General features: G+C 41.6%; 1 protein-coding gene across 1 annotated transcript; it reads right to left on the reverse strand.

Moving 5' to 3' along the window:
- Window positions 1-3919: 3919 nt before the first annotated feature.
- irx3a (iroquois homeobox 3a) lies at window positions 3920-8155 on the reverse strand. Its single transcript, XM_050051266.1, has 2 exons — window positions 7670-8155; window positions 3920-7081 (listed from the first exon to the last, which is right to left on the reverse strand). The coding sequence occupies exons 1-2, from the start codon at window positions 7886-7888 to the stop codon at window positions 6017-6019; spliced, it is 1284 nt and encodes a 427-aa protein (XP_049907223.1). The 5' UTR covers window positions 7889-8155; the 3' UTR covers window positions 3920-6016.
- Between the last annotated feature and the right edge of the window lie 4103 nt (window positions 8156-12258).

Consider the following 12258-nt stretch of genomic DNA (forward strand, 5'->3'; position numbering starts at 1 on the left):
CTGGGCCTCTGTTAGTGACGTGTGAGAGGAAAGGGTGCGGAGAGGGGACATCAGGCTGGTAAAAGCGTGCAGCTGTTGGAAGCAGCTATGAGGCCAGGACAGGGTTTTTTTCTTGTTTTTTTTTTTGTTGTTGTTGTTAATAAACCCACCCCTGTGTTCATCTCCTTGGTAAATGCTTTACAGGCAGATTGACAGTGTAAAGAGATCAGGGAATGAAAATTGAAATATGTTCCCATAATATTTCTATAAAAACACAAAGTTTGACACTTATTTTAAAAGCACATTCATAAATGGCAGCACTAATATTGTGTGAGTTACAGAGGAAAAAGTTAGGAACATGCACATACTGGGGCCGAAACATGTTTTATAGAGGAGGGTGCATAAAAAGCCCTTATTGCCTTTGCTTTGTCCTGAAGAAGAACTGAAAGACGGCTATGCTTGGCTTCAAAGCTGCATTTCCATAATTGCCCTGTAACTCTGGCCTGTCTGAAGGATCTGAAGGGGGCTGAGAAAAGCACAATCTTTCAGCTGGGTGAACGGCAAAAGCCCCAACGCCTCTCCCTCTGGCCTGTCGGCCTGTCGCCCCCTTCCCCACTTGTTGCCTTTCGGATTCAGTGAAAGAATTCCTCTCTCTAACCTCCATCAACAAAAGGCATGAAATCAGTGCCCTCCCTCTCTCCCGCTTCGGCCCCAGAGAATGTCACTCCTTCTGGGCCTTTTGTCCTTTGCTCAGCCCAGGGAAACACAACAACTCCTCTCTCCCTGTTCCCTGGCTATTCTTTAACGTGTTGCTGCTGCACTTTCACTTACATTCTCAATAATGAATGTGCCATAAAACATGCAGGAGACACAGAAGTCGCATATCTTCAGCAGGGGTAAAACTGAGCTCGCCAACTCCTCTTCTTTCAGCTCTAGAGTGTCGACTGCTGTAACAAGTTGCTGTGGAGTGCCACGGCCTGTAAGCCTGTGTATGAAGGTATGTGGTGTGTGGGACATGTGTTCCACAGAGCAGATCCCTGCTCCTCCTGCGGTCAGCTAACACACAGGCCGAGTGCTTGCAAAAGGGCAGCCCCTCTCTTGGCCCGGGCAAGCGCTGGGTGGGGGGCGCGGTCGACAGTGGCTCATAAAAGGATTAGTCCACCGCACAAAGACAGTGGGCCACTTCTAAGCCTGACTAGGTCCACAAAGGAGGTGACATTTGTCTGTCTCCGTGGCAGGAGGGGGTGTGGCAGAACGGGCCAGCCTGGGGGTAGGAGGAGGAGGAGGTGGCACTGGTGGTGGGGCTACAATGACAGAAGGGGTGGATGAGGTGAAAACACAAGACTGACCCCTTTATTTGCAGCGGCCTCCTTTTTCACAGGGCACCTCTGGCCCTCACCATTGGGCTGGTCTAGTGTTTATTTACTCCATGGTTTCTCCCCATTCACACATGAACCTCTGATGGCTCCATTGGCCGGAGCCTTTCAGCCGCTTGGTGCTGCCGTCCACCTTCTCCCAGATCAATGAACACTTTCGAAAAGCAGATTAGATTTCCTTTTAATGATTCCATCTTTCTCAGATTTTTCCCCTTTAAATGGCTGTTTAACAGCACGCTGCTTTTCTCTCCCATGTAGCTGTGTGGTGCTGCCTCACAGTATTGAGGGCAGAAGGCAGCAGCAGTCAACAGCACTCAGGACAACATAAGCAATGTGATTAGAAATGAAGTACAATTAATTTTCAGCTATGCCAAAAGCGTTCCCACACTCTTCTTACCACAGAACCATCTATTAACTTGTAAATTATTACAAGACAGTGAGTATAATTTAGGATTGAGTGCTTTACAATGTGGGATTCCTGAATCTGAAAAATCCATGATGTCACATTTTGATTATTTTGCAGCTGTTTAAAAGCCTGTAGGAAGTCTGCTCTTAATGTTCTTAATTCCACCTTAAACTCTTCACTTTCCTTACCTTCTCATGTGGAGTAGATTACCCTGTGCTTTTTAGGGCAGTTGTTGTTGAGTACAACAGTGCTACAGTGTGCCCCGCAGACTGTGAGCATTTAACACAGCATGGACCTCAGAAATAAGAAGAGGAGTCAATGTTGATTATTGCTCATTAGCCAGGAGAACATCCACTTAACGTGCGAGGAAACGAGTGACACACCATGCCCCACTGGAAATGGTCCCTATGTAGCTCAGAGCAAAATGTTAGCTAATGCATTCCATTTGCTCTTTGTAACCGGGAGCAGGTTGGACACGTATGGCGACATAAGCAGGCATGATTACTTTGTTTCTGCCTAGGCATTTTAATCCCTAATTTCATGCACTGATCAGAGGAGAGGCCCTGAGCTCCAGACACGATCACTGGCCCTTCAGTAGCATTTCAATTGAATCCTCATGATCAAGAGGTGGCTTGTTCTGGGGCCCCTCAGGAGCAAACGTCCAGTGAACAGTGAGAAAATAAGCATCGTTATTTATAAGGTTCAGTGTGCTCACATGCAGCTCACAGCCCACCTTTTATTTATAGAATACTTTTTTAAGATGACATAAATCTTTATAGCACTTATTTATAATGCATGCCATGTTGTTTTTAAAATCATAAAGGCTTTCTAAAGTTTTTTTTTCTGATGTGATTGTGTCTTACCTTGTTACATTCCACATGAACACCTCATTTTCCCATGTATTGTACAATAATGAATCATTAGTGTTAGTGCTGGTTATTCAAAGCAACTTCCTTTCACAAAAGGAAGTGGGCAAGAATGTTAAAGAAAAAAAAACTATTACATCAATCAGCTGCTGATGCCACTTATGAATATGCATCGCGCAGTTACATGGGGCTCTCAAGTAAGATAATTGATTAGACAGGAAGGCAACATGGTGAGAGCAGCTCCAAAAGGCTCCGGAGTCTTTCCCTCGGCTGAGTTGGGGTTTGTTTAAAGCGTATCCTAAAACCTAGAGAGGATACGGCTCGGGCGAATCAGCGCTTTAAATCTGCCTCTGCTGCCCTGAATGGCAGACATTAAAAGATGATTGTCCTCGTTGACCATCTGAGTCTAGTCGAGGAATGTGTGACGGAGTGTGTCTCTGTTTGTGCGCCTGCAAAATATTAATGCAATCAGAAAAGCGAGTCCTTTCAAATTTAAACTATAAAGGAGTAAATAACTAAAATTAATAAATAATAATTACAACGTTGCAATATCAACGAAAAAGCTGCTATTTGTTTGGAGTGGGGGAAATTAATAAATCAAAGTTTGTCGCCTAAAACTTGTTTTTTTTTTTAACGTTTTAAACATGAATAATTTTTTTTTTCTGCTTTCAAATAAGGTGGATAAAACAAAATAAGACTTTCATGTCGCATATGAGTCCTTAAAAGGCTGGAGATTTTTTTTTAATTATTATTAATCTCGGCGAAATGTGAATAATAATTAACAGTATTTTTTCATTACTGTTTTTTCTTCCCCTTTTATTTTTATTTTATTTAAAAAAAATATTTTATCTCATCTTATACCTGATTTCAAAAAGGAGTGAAACGACCGAATGCGCTTACACTGACAGCTGAGAAGTCCTGTAATCTTCAAGTTAAGCATGACAACCATAAAATATTGTTTATTTCACATATTGAGGAGTGTAAAAAAAAAAAGAAGCAAATTAATCTACTTATTATAAGTAACCAGTTTTGCTTTGTTGTGCCTTTTTGTAAATATTTGCACAATATTTATCCCAAATGGTGTGTAAAATGCCTTTTTGTCTTTTATTAAATGTTTCTGAACGTTTGTGCCAAAATCAACATTATAATCATTATTTTTTGGCATGCCTTTATAAGAAGCTATTTGATTTTTGATGCATTAAAAACAACTCTGCTGATCCATTTTGACACATGCACTGCGCTTGCACATCACAAAATCACACGACAACGGCTTGAAAACAACTTTTAAAAGTATAACATAATGACAGATTTATAAGAGCAAAATGTTGCTATCGAATTTTATATCACAACTGATGGATAAATTAGGAATGAGCCATAAAAAAACAGTGAGACTACATGAGCAGAATGTGTGTGTCAGTGCAGCAGAACATGGCCGACTCCATGTGACTGTAGAGGGAGCTCCAACACTAAGTTTACATAAACTTCCTCTGATAAGAGCTCACACATGCAAATGATCACATCACGGGCAAACAAAATAAATGATGTTATTATTAGTTCTACAGCGACCATATATTACAATTATACCAAAGAGCAGCGTTAGTGGAGGCGAATGTATGATATATGTGAAGAGCAAAAGCATTACAAATTGAGCATGATGAGATCTGGGAGTTGCACTGCAAAGCCAAAATCCATCTTGAGGATCAGCTGAAGCTCTCTCACCAAATACCAACGATCATCTAGCAGCCATTCATTACCTAAAGTCTCTTTATAGGCCATACAATTTCAGAGGAAAATTAATGAAAGAATTATTCATTTTAATACGACCGCTACGCCTCTATAAGGATAATCCCACAACATTAATATCCAAATGTATGCCGCAATGCTGGCTAATTAGCCTTAAGTCCCTCCACTACAAAAGTGTGATAAATCCCTCTCGAATATTTACTTATCACTGCCATGGAGGATGAAGTCTGTGCCTCAGGCTGTCCACTAGCACACACACACACACAAAACCCAAAAGCAATGCAATTCAAGCTGCAATGCACAATAACAGCCACCATCAAAAGCAGCTGTCAAAATACCCCGGCCAAAAACCAACCATTCCTTAAAGTTGCAGCAGTTCATTTATTAGCCAAAATATAGACTTTCTTGTACAATTTGGTTCACAAGTATGTACATATTCTTAACTTTATATACAAAACATTTGAACATCAAATCCTCACAGAACTTACAAAAAGAAAAAAATAATAATAAAGAAAATAAAACTCACAGACTACAGGTTCATACATTATTACATTAGCAGTTTTACACAGGACATGCTTACAATGTAAGTATACAGAGATGTATTATTCTTATTTTACATTCCATATTCAAATTAAAATTAAAAAAAAAAAAGATTAAAGAGGATGGGTGAGAGGTTATGGACAGGAGAGAGCCGGAAAGAACCACCGCTGCTTCTAGTTGGTTCTGAGGCCTGAAATACACAGGGGTAACAGCAAAAAAAAAAAAAAAAAGGGATCTTAAAAAAAAAATCCTACTAATAATAGCCTCAGGAAGAGCTTTAAAACAAAGTGATATAAAAGTGACAATTGCCTTTTAAAAACGAGCCTGTAGTGAATTTGCATTGAGCTCATTTGCATGACCAAACAAGTAAGTGTAACATAGGCCTTGACGAAATAACACAAGCGCGCACACACACACAGGGATAAAAAAAATCTTAGAGTAAAAGCTAATTTGGGTAAATATGGCATTTAAAAAGAAAATGTGATATGGCATCAAAAAGAAAATTCCCAAATGTCATTAATTGACAGCCTCGCTATCTTTGAACTGGGTGGAAAGCTGTTTTTAACAACTTTTTTTTTTCCTCCTCTGCATCCAAGGCACTAGATCTCTCTGAAACTGTGGCGATGAAAATTAAAATGCATTCACTGAACTGCCTATTATCAGAGCCCATCGTGGGTCTCGGTGAATTTTAGTGATGAAACACGACTTGGTTTAAAAGCTTGAGGGATTTATGTAAACCACTGAACACAAGCACATGGGCCTTAATATCATATGGATGTGACAATGTCAAATAAAGGAGGGAAGGGGCAGGGAATTAAGAACAGTTTTCACCCAATTCAACATCTGATATTTTTCTTAAATGCTTTCTGATGAGGTTTTTATAATCCATTTTTCAAAGCACACACACACACACACCTCACACACACACGCATACATCACACACACTGTGTTCTGTAACATTGTAACACTGTTCATCTGTGTGGCCTAGAGAGAAACAAAAATCCATGAACAGGCAAAGAAGGCAAAAGGAGGTCTAACATAAGAGAAATGAATGACGGGCAATGGACTAGTGTCTTTGTCTTTGTAGTAATTTATACATGCGCGTCTCAGTGTCGGGGACATGTACCTGTGACTGAAGTCTCTGAACTATGACTCTTGTCCTCCGTTTGCCTGCTGCTGTAGAGGGCCAGGCCGGTGGCAGTGGCCTGGTTTGCCAGTCCCAGATAATGATTTGAGTTCAGTAAAGCCAGCTGATGCGCCGAGAAGGCTCGGTTCGTCCAGTTCTGGATTTTCCCAACGGGACAAGAAGAGATGAGTCTATGAGGGGCGATTATGGTCTGGGCGGCCGGCCCTGCGGAGTTGCTGCCGTTCATTTGTGGCGATTTGCGGGGATTGTCAGGGGCCGTGGCTGTCTCTGCCAAAGACCAGATCTTTGGCTTTTGGGCTGGGGCAGGGTTGTTTTCTGAGGGCGGAGAGCTAACGGACACCGGGTTCAGTTTGAGCTGCTCACCGTTTGCTTGGGACGCTTTGGTGTCCAAAGAAGAGTGGTGATGATGATGGTGGTGGTGGTGGCTGTGGAAGTGCTCTCCTCCTCTCTCCACGTCTTTGCCCTCCTTCCCCACAGCCTTTAGAAACCTCTGGTCGGGCCCTTGTAAATCCTCATAGCCGTCAGAAATCTCAGAGTCACTCCTCCCGTCTAGTTTAATATCTGAATGCAGGTCGTCCTGGTCGTCCAAGTCGTCCTTGTTCTCAATATTTTCCGTGTCGATGTTCTCCAAGTCGATCTCCTCCTCGTCCTCCCTCTTATCCCCCTCCCCCTCGTGATCGCTGCCGTAAACATTCCCCTCTTCGTCGGTGCGGTTCCGAGGGGCCCAGGTCATCTTGTTCTCCTTCTTTAGCCTCCTCCTGGCGTTGGCGAACCAGGTGGACACCTGGGTGAGGGTCATTTTGGTGATGATGGCCAGCATGATCTTCTCGCCCTTGGTTGGATAGGGGTTCTTGCGGTGCTCGCTGAGCCAGGCCTTCAGGGTGCTGGTGCTCTCCCTGGTGGCGTTTTTGGGTCTGGACGGGTCACCGAACTGATATTGGCCATATGGGTAAAAAGCAGGGTGATGGTGGGCAAACCCTGGGTGCTGGACACCGGGACTGTCTTTCAGTTCATACTGAGCACCCTGCAAAGACAAAGAATCAAAGAGTCAGAGGGATTTATTAGATTTAAAATATTAATGCCGTGTCTGGGATCCTTCTTCATGATAAATATGAACATGTCTCACAGTGTGACATGTGGATTTACAGTAATAAAACAACACTGTGGTTATTATTAGAGTGTAAACAAACAAATCGGTGAATGCATTTTTGCCACAACTTGTTATTTATGTACTAAAAGCTTAGTAACTGAATGAAAATATAAGTTTTAAAAAAATATTTACGGCCATATTTACTTTTACGCACTTAATATGCGTAAACATCCTTCAGCACGTTGCATCGTTTTATTAACTTTTCTTTGCCATCGCCTTCAGGAAATGATGTACAAACAATAAACCTAAAGCACACTTTGTTAATGCGTTACTTTTTAACCACTTTTAACTAAATTTCACTAACGATTCAGCGACAAACCAGGCGACACCACGGCGCTCTGAAAGTTTATCCCGAAAAAGTGCCGACAGACCTCTCCACAAGTCAGGTACTGTTTATTTATTTTATTTTCGATTGTAACATAAAAAGTTATGGATGAGCAAAAACAGAGCAAAGCGACTTACCAACTGATTGAAAATGGATATATCGTTAGAGTAGGGCAGAAACGCTCCATAGCCCTGCGCTGCCGCGGCGAAAGGAGATCCATACATTGTAGAGAGGACGTTGGAGAGTGCGCCGGACGGACTGAGCTCTGTCCCGGCCCGGGCATTGCTGGCGATCCCCTGGCGCTCCGGCGGGTATATCGGTCGGATGTACTGATATCCCAGTTGAGGGAAAGACATGGTGGTAGGAAAAGGGGGGAGAAAAGTCTGCTGCAATCACACAAAGCAAGGGAATTGCCTCGATATCCACTTTTACAGTGTGAGCATGTGAGCAACAAAAGGTGCAAGCAAGGGAAGTCTATATTTCCTCGGGAACAGCCAGTGTAAACGATCCGGTTGCGCCCCTTATTTCTTCCTCTTCTTCTTCTTTCCACCCTCACTTCCCTATTGATCTGGATGGACTAAGGTCAGGTCCTTACAGATTGCTTTAGATTATTGGGACTCCCTTGCTCAGATTGACATTTCTAGTCGTTTAGAAGCCCCTCCTATTTCTCAAATCTCACCCCTCTCACACACACCGTACACACACACACACACACACCAGCCTCTCTCTCTTTCTCTCTCTCTCTCTCTCTCTCTATTTCTCCCTCCCTCTCTCTCTCTCGTGCACTGACGTCGCGAGCTCTCATTTGAATGGGGTTTCAAATCTCATTTTATGGCTCGCCAATCTATTTCATTTGTTATTTGTTCGCGCCTGTCCTACCACATTTTTTTGTGTTAATTCACAATTTTGGCCATTTACACAACAGTAAGCATTTTGGTGTCAGTGACTGATTAACTTTTTTTTATCTGCAGTTTCCTTTTAATACACAAAGACGCAACAACTTTGAAACTTGGACATTCGCCTACAATCGGACATCGATTTTTCTTCATTTTTTATTTTTTTTTAAATCGGGAACTTTTAAGAAAGATTAAGTTAAAGATCACTGCAAGACAATTTCCTCAATTTTTTATTGAAGGAAAATAGTTTACACACACATTTTTGAATTGACATACACCTATATTAAAAGAAATCTCAATAACCGGTGTCATACACACATAAATCACACGCGTAAAAAGTGAAAATAATTAATAATTAATGTGTTTGTAACGACCGACGGTGGTCATGCCTTGTAATGACCCCGGATCACAGGCTATGCACACCTTTTTATTTATCGCTACATCACTGGGTGCAAGCTGTGTTTTCTTACACCGGTTCTGAGGTGTTATGGGCTCATGGTGGCAGGAGGATCCGAGTCAATTCAGTCTTTAATTTGAGACATCAAACGGGTCGCATGGAGCCACTTGACATCAAAGACAGAGCCCATGATAGGCGCATTACACTGTTAATGAAGACTAAGTGTAAAGCACCAACAATGATAAGTAATAAACATTGAAGTGGATTGGGCTGGGGGGATGTATATTCTGGGAACTGACTTCAGAAAGCAACATTAAAAAAATAATATATGTGTATAAAAAGCAGCATTTTTATTATTAACAACCACAATGATAAAAACAATAATAAAAATCATAGTGCTGGTAATAATAGTATAAATGGCGACGCTGCGTAAATAAACAGATCGTTTAAAGAAAAGCTTAAGTCAACAAATAATTTAGAGATTTGAAATAAAGTCTCTTTCCTGAGCCACAACAAAACAAAACGATCATCCGGACAGACTGCACTCAAAGAAATCCATTTGATAATTTCCATGCAACCTGATGTTTCTTGTAAATAACGCGGATTAAAAACAAAACAAGGCAGTCAGAATTAAAATTCCATGAATCAATACATAAAAGTGTGTACGGGACATCCATAATCGCATTTCAACCTGATTTCCTACCAGCATCTGTTTTGTTAATCGTTTGCAAAACAACCACAGAGGTTGAATTATTATTCCACGCACTTTATTTGAATATATAAGTCTTCATGTATTATTGACAGCGAGATGAAATCTCATCAATCTCAGTTTGGTTTTTGATAATGCGATCCGGGTTTCCAAGAATTCTGAACTTGTATAAACCTTTAATCTTCTTTTGGAGCAGATAGTTATCATTGTCTGGGAGGGATAATAGCAGCTATAATTTCTTATATAGAGCTACCCATAAGGATACGCCTTGTTTCTGTAAAACTCTGTCCTGAATCTGTGTGTGTTCTCCGCCGACATCCACCCCAACCCGGATTATGGGGTTATTAATTACAGCGGCTTGCTGGTGCCATCCGACCGGAATGGTAATCACTACATAGCAGTCAATAGCACGCTCACACTTAACACACACACACACACACACACACACACACACACACACACACACACACACACACACACACAGAGTCATGCACGGGCGCGCGCGCACATACACACACAAGATCGACCTGCAAACTGAGGGGGTCCAGACAGTGAAGTGAAGGGTGGTTAAAGATAAGTGGATGGTATCTGACATTTAGATACACAGCAGCATAATAAGTGTAAAGAAGAAAGAGGAGGTGGAAAAAAATCACGTCTAAACATCACACTGCAGAAAGAGAGAGAGAGAGAGAGACAGAGAGAGAGAGAGAGAGAGAGAGAGAGAGGGAGAGAAAACGTGGCTGGGCCGTAATAAACGTTGGAGAAGTGAGAGTATAAATCTGAGAGTCCAGCGAGGTGTCTGCCTGCTGGTGTCCGCTAAGCAGCGCTCCGAGTCCGGATGGACACGTGTCTCATCCCCGGGACCACGTCGCTCGGACGCCCCCCCACCCTCTCTCTCTCCCACTCCCTCTGCACTCCACCCACGCCAAGGACTGCGCCTGATTTATTGCCTCCAATCAAACGCACCACGCACTAACTTAACACTTTCACACCGACCCGGGAAACTGGCGTAGCCATAAAAGCATTAAGACGCCGCTCCCCTCTCTCCTAAAGAGAGTCTCAGTAAACAATAAACTAACCTCTGCTTGACTTCCGTACGCACGCACACACACGCACACACACACACACACACACACACACACACACACACACAGAACAGGCCAAAGACAACTGCAGACACAAGGAGATAATTTGGCAAATTTTATTCAGGTGCCACAAATCCTATTTATCTATTTTATCATTATTATTATTATTATCATTATTATTATTTCTTCCACCTACTTTTAAAAATACTTTTCTTAATTCTGGTGGCAGCATGCTGGGAGCGCGCTGGAGCCAATCTAATTTGTAGGTGCTGTAAAAAGAGGGCAATCATACACGAGTGACTTGAGGGCTGTTTTGTCGAGAGCTCTTTGACGGTAATTATGCAGATGACACAATTTCACATTCTCATAAGCAAACATACACGGCCTATCGCTCAACAGTAGTTTCTTATGCAATACACAGGGCACCAGCGACACGTCGCAAATGATGAACCGAGGCTCTGCAAAACAGGCGAGATCAAAGGCTTCAAACAGAGGCACTTCAAATTACACATTTAGATCTTTTTCCATAACGCCCCGGTGACAGAAGAAAAAAAACTCTAACACATCTCTTATCACACACGGAATCAATTTAAAGGGAGCCCTTTCTGATCAACACCGGTTAATTACGGTGACGAATGGGGATTTGAAAAGAAAACGCAATTAATGACCGCTGGGTGCTTTTGGTAGTTTGAAGAGTGTGTGTGAAAGAAAGAAAGAGGGAGAGAGATTTGAGAATTCTTGACTTGCTCGACAAACCAGCTCTCATTTTGTTAAGCATTTCATGAAAGGGGACCCGAGCCAAAATGCAGTATATTTGCAGAGTTTGTTAACTCGCCAGAATTTGGCATCTTCAGTTTCACGAGCACAAACTGCTGCTGTAAATATGATATAGTGCAGTGGAGTGATTTACAGCTTTTTCAATGTGATCAAGAAAAGCCTCCAGTCAACTGCAGCCAAATATATAGGCTACAATATATATGACATCTGTCAGACTGATGAAACTAAATGACACAACATATAGGGAAAAAGTCTGAGTGTAATTCATAAAAGTGACTGCTGGTATTTTCCTATCTTTTTACAAAGCAATTATTCTTAGCTGTTGGGAATATACATAGCTACGTTCTGTTGTTGTTAATCAGAAATGTGCCTCAGCGGGTTCAAACTTAAATTTGTGGGTAACCTAAAAAACTAACTGTGCAACACATTCAATCTCCAAATAAGCTCTTTCAAACTCATGTCCCATTAGGGTGAAATAAAGGTCCAATAAATCTCGCAGTGTTTAAAGAACAGTGAAGCTTAATCCAATAAATGAATTAGTTTCTAAAATTAATTGTTCTTAGCAGCAGAAGCAAGTGTACTTTGAAATACATTTAAAGTTTAATTTTTTTTTTTTTTTACTGTTAGGATAATTTAAATAGTATGATTTTAATTACATTACACCAACCAATCATGCATATTAAATAGATAGCCTAACTTTGATTTGCATTAGTGGCAAAGTAAAGCATTTTGGAAGCGTTCCTCCTGCTCACACCATTTGGAAACAAATTAATAGTCAATGGACTGCAACTTATTAAACTGGGTTATGACAGCGGATCAAAGCGTGAATTAACGCATTGCCTTGCAAATGTTTTACATTAAC

Source organism: Epinephelus moara, chromosome 1 (assembly GCF_006386435.1).
Source record: "Epinephelus moara isolate mb chromosome 1, YSFRI_EMoa_1.0, whole genome shotgun sequence".
Lineage (NCBI taxonomy): Eukaryota > Metazoa > Chordata > Actinopteri > Perciformes > Serranidae > Epinephelus > Epinephelus moara.

Coding starts and splice junctions, on each gene's coding strand:
- irx3a (XM_050051266.1), bottom strand. CDS start 7,888: ATGTCTTTCCCTCAACTGGGATATCAGTACATCCGACCGATATACCCG. Junction 7,082..7,669: donor TATCCATTTTCAATCAGTTG/GTAAGTCGCTTT, acceptor TTGTCTTTGCAG/GGTGCTCAGTATGAACTGAA.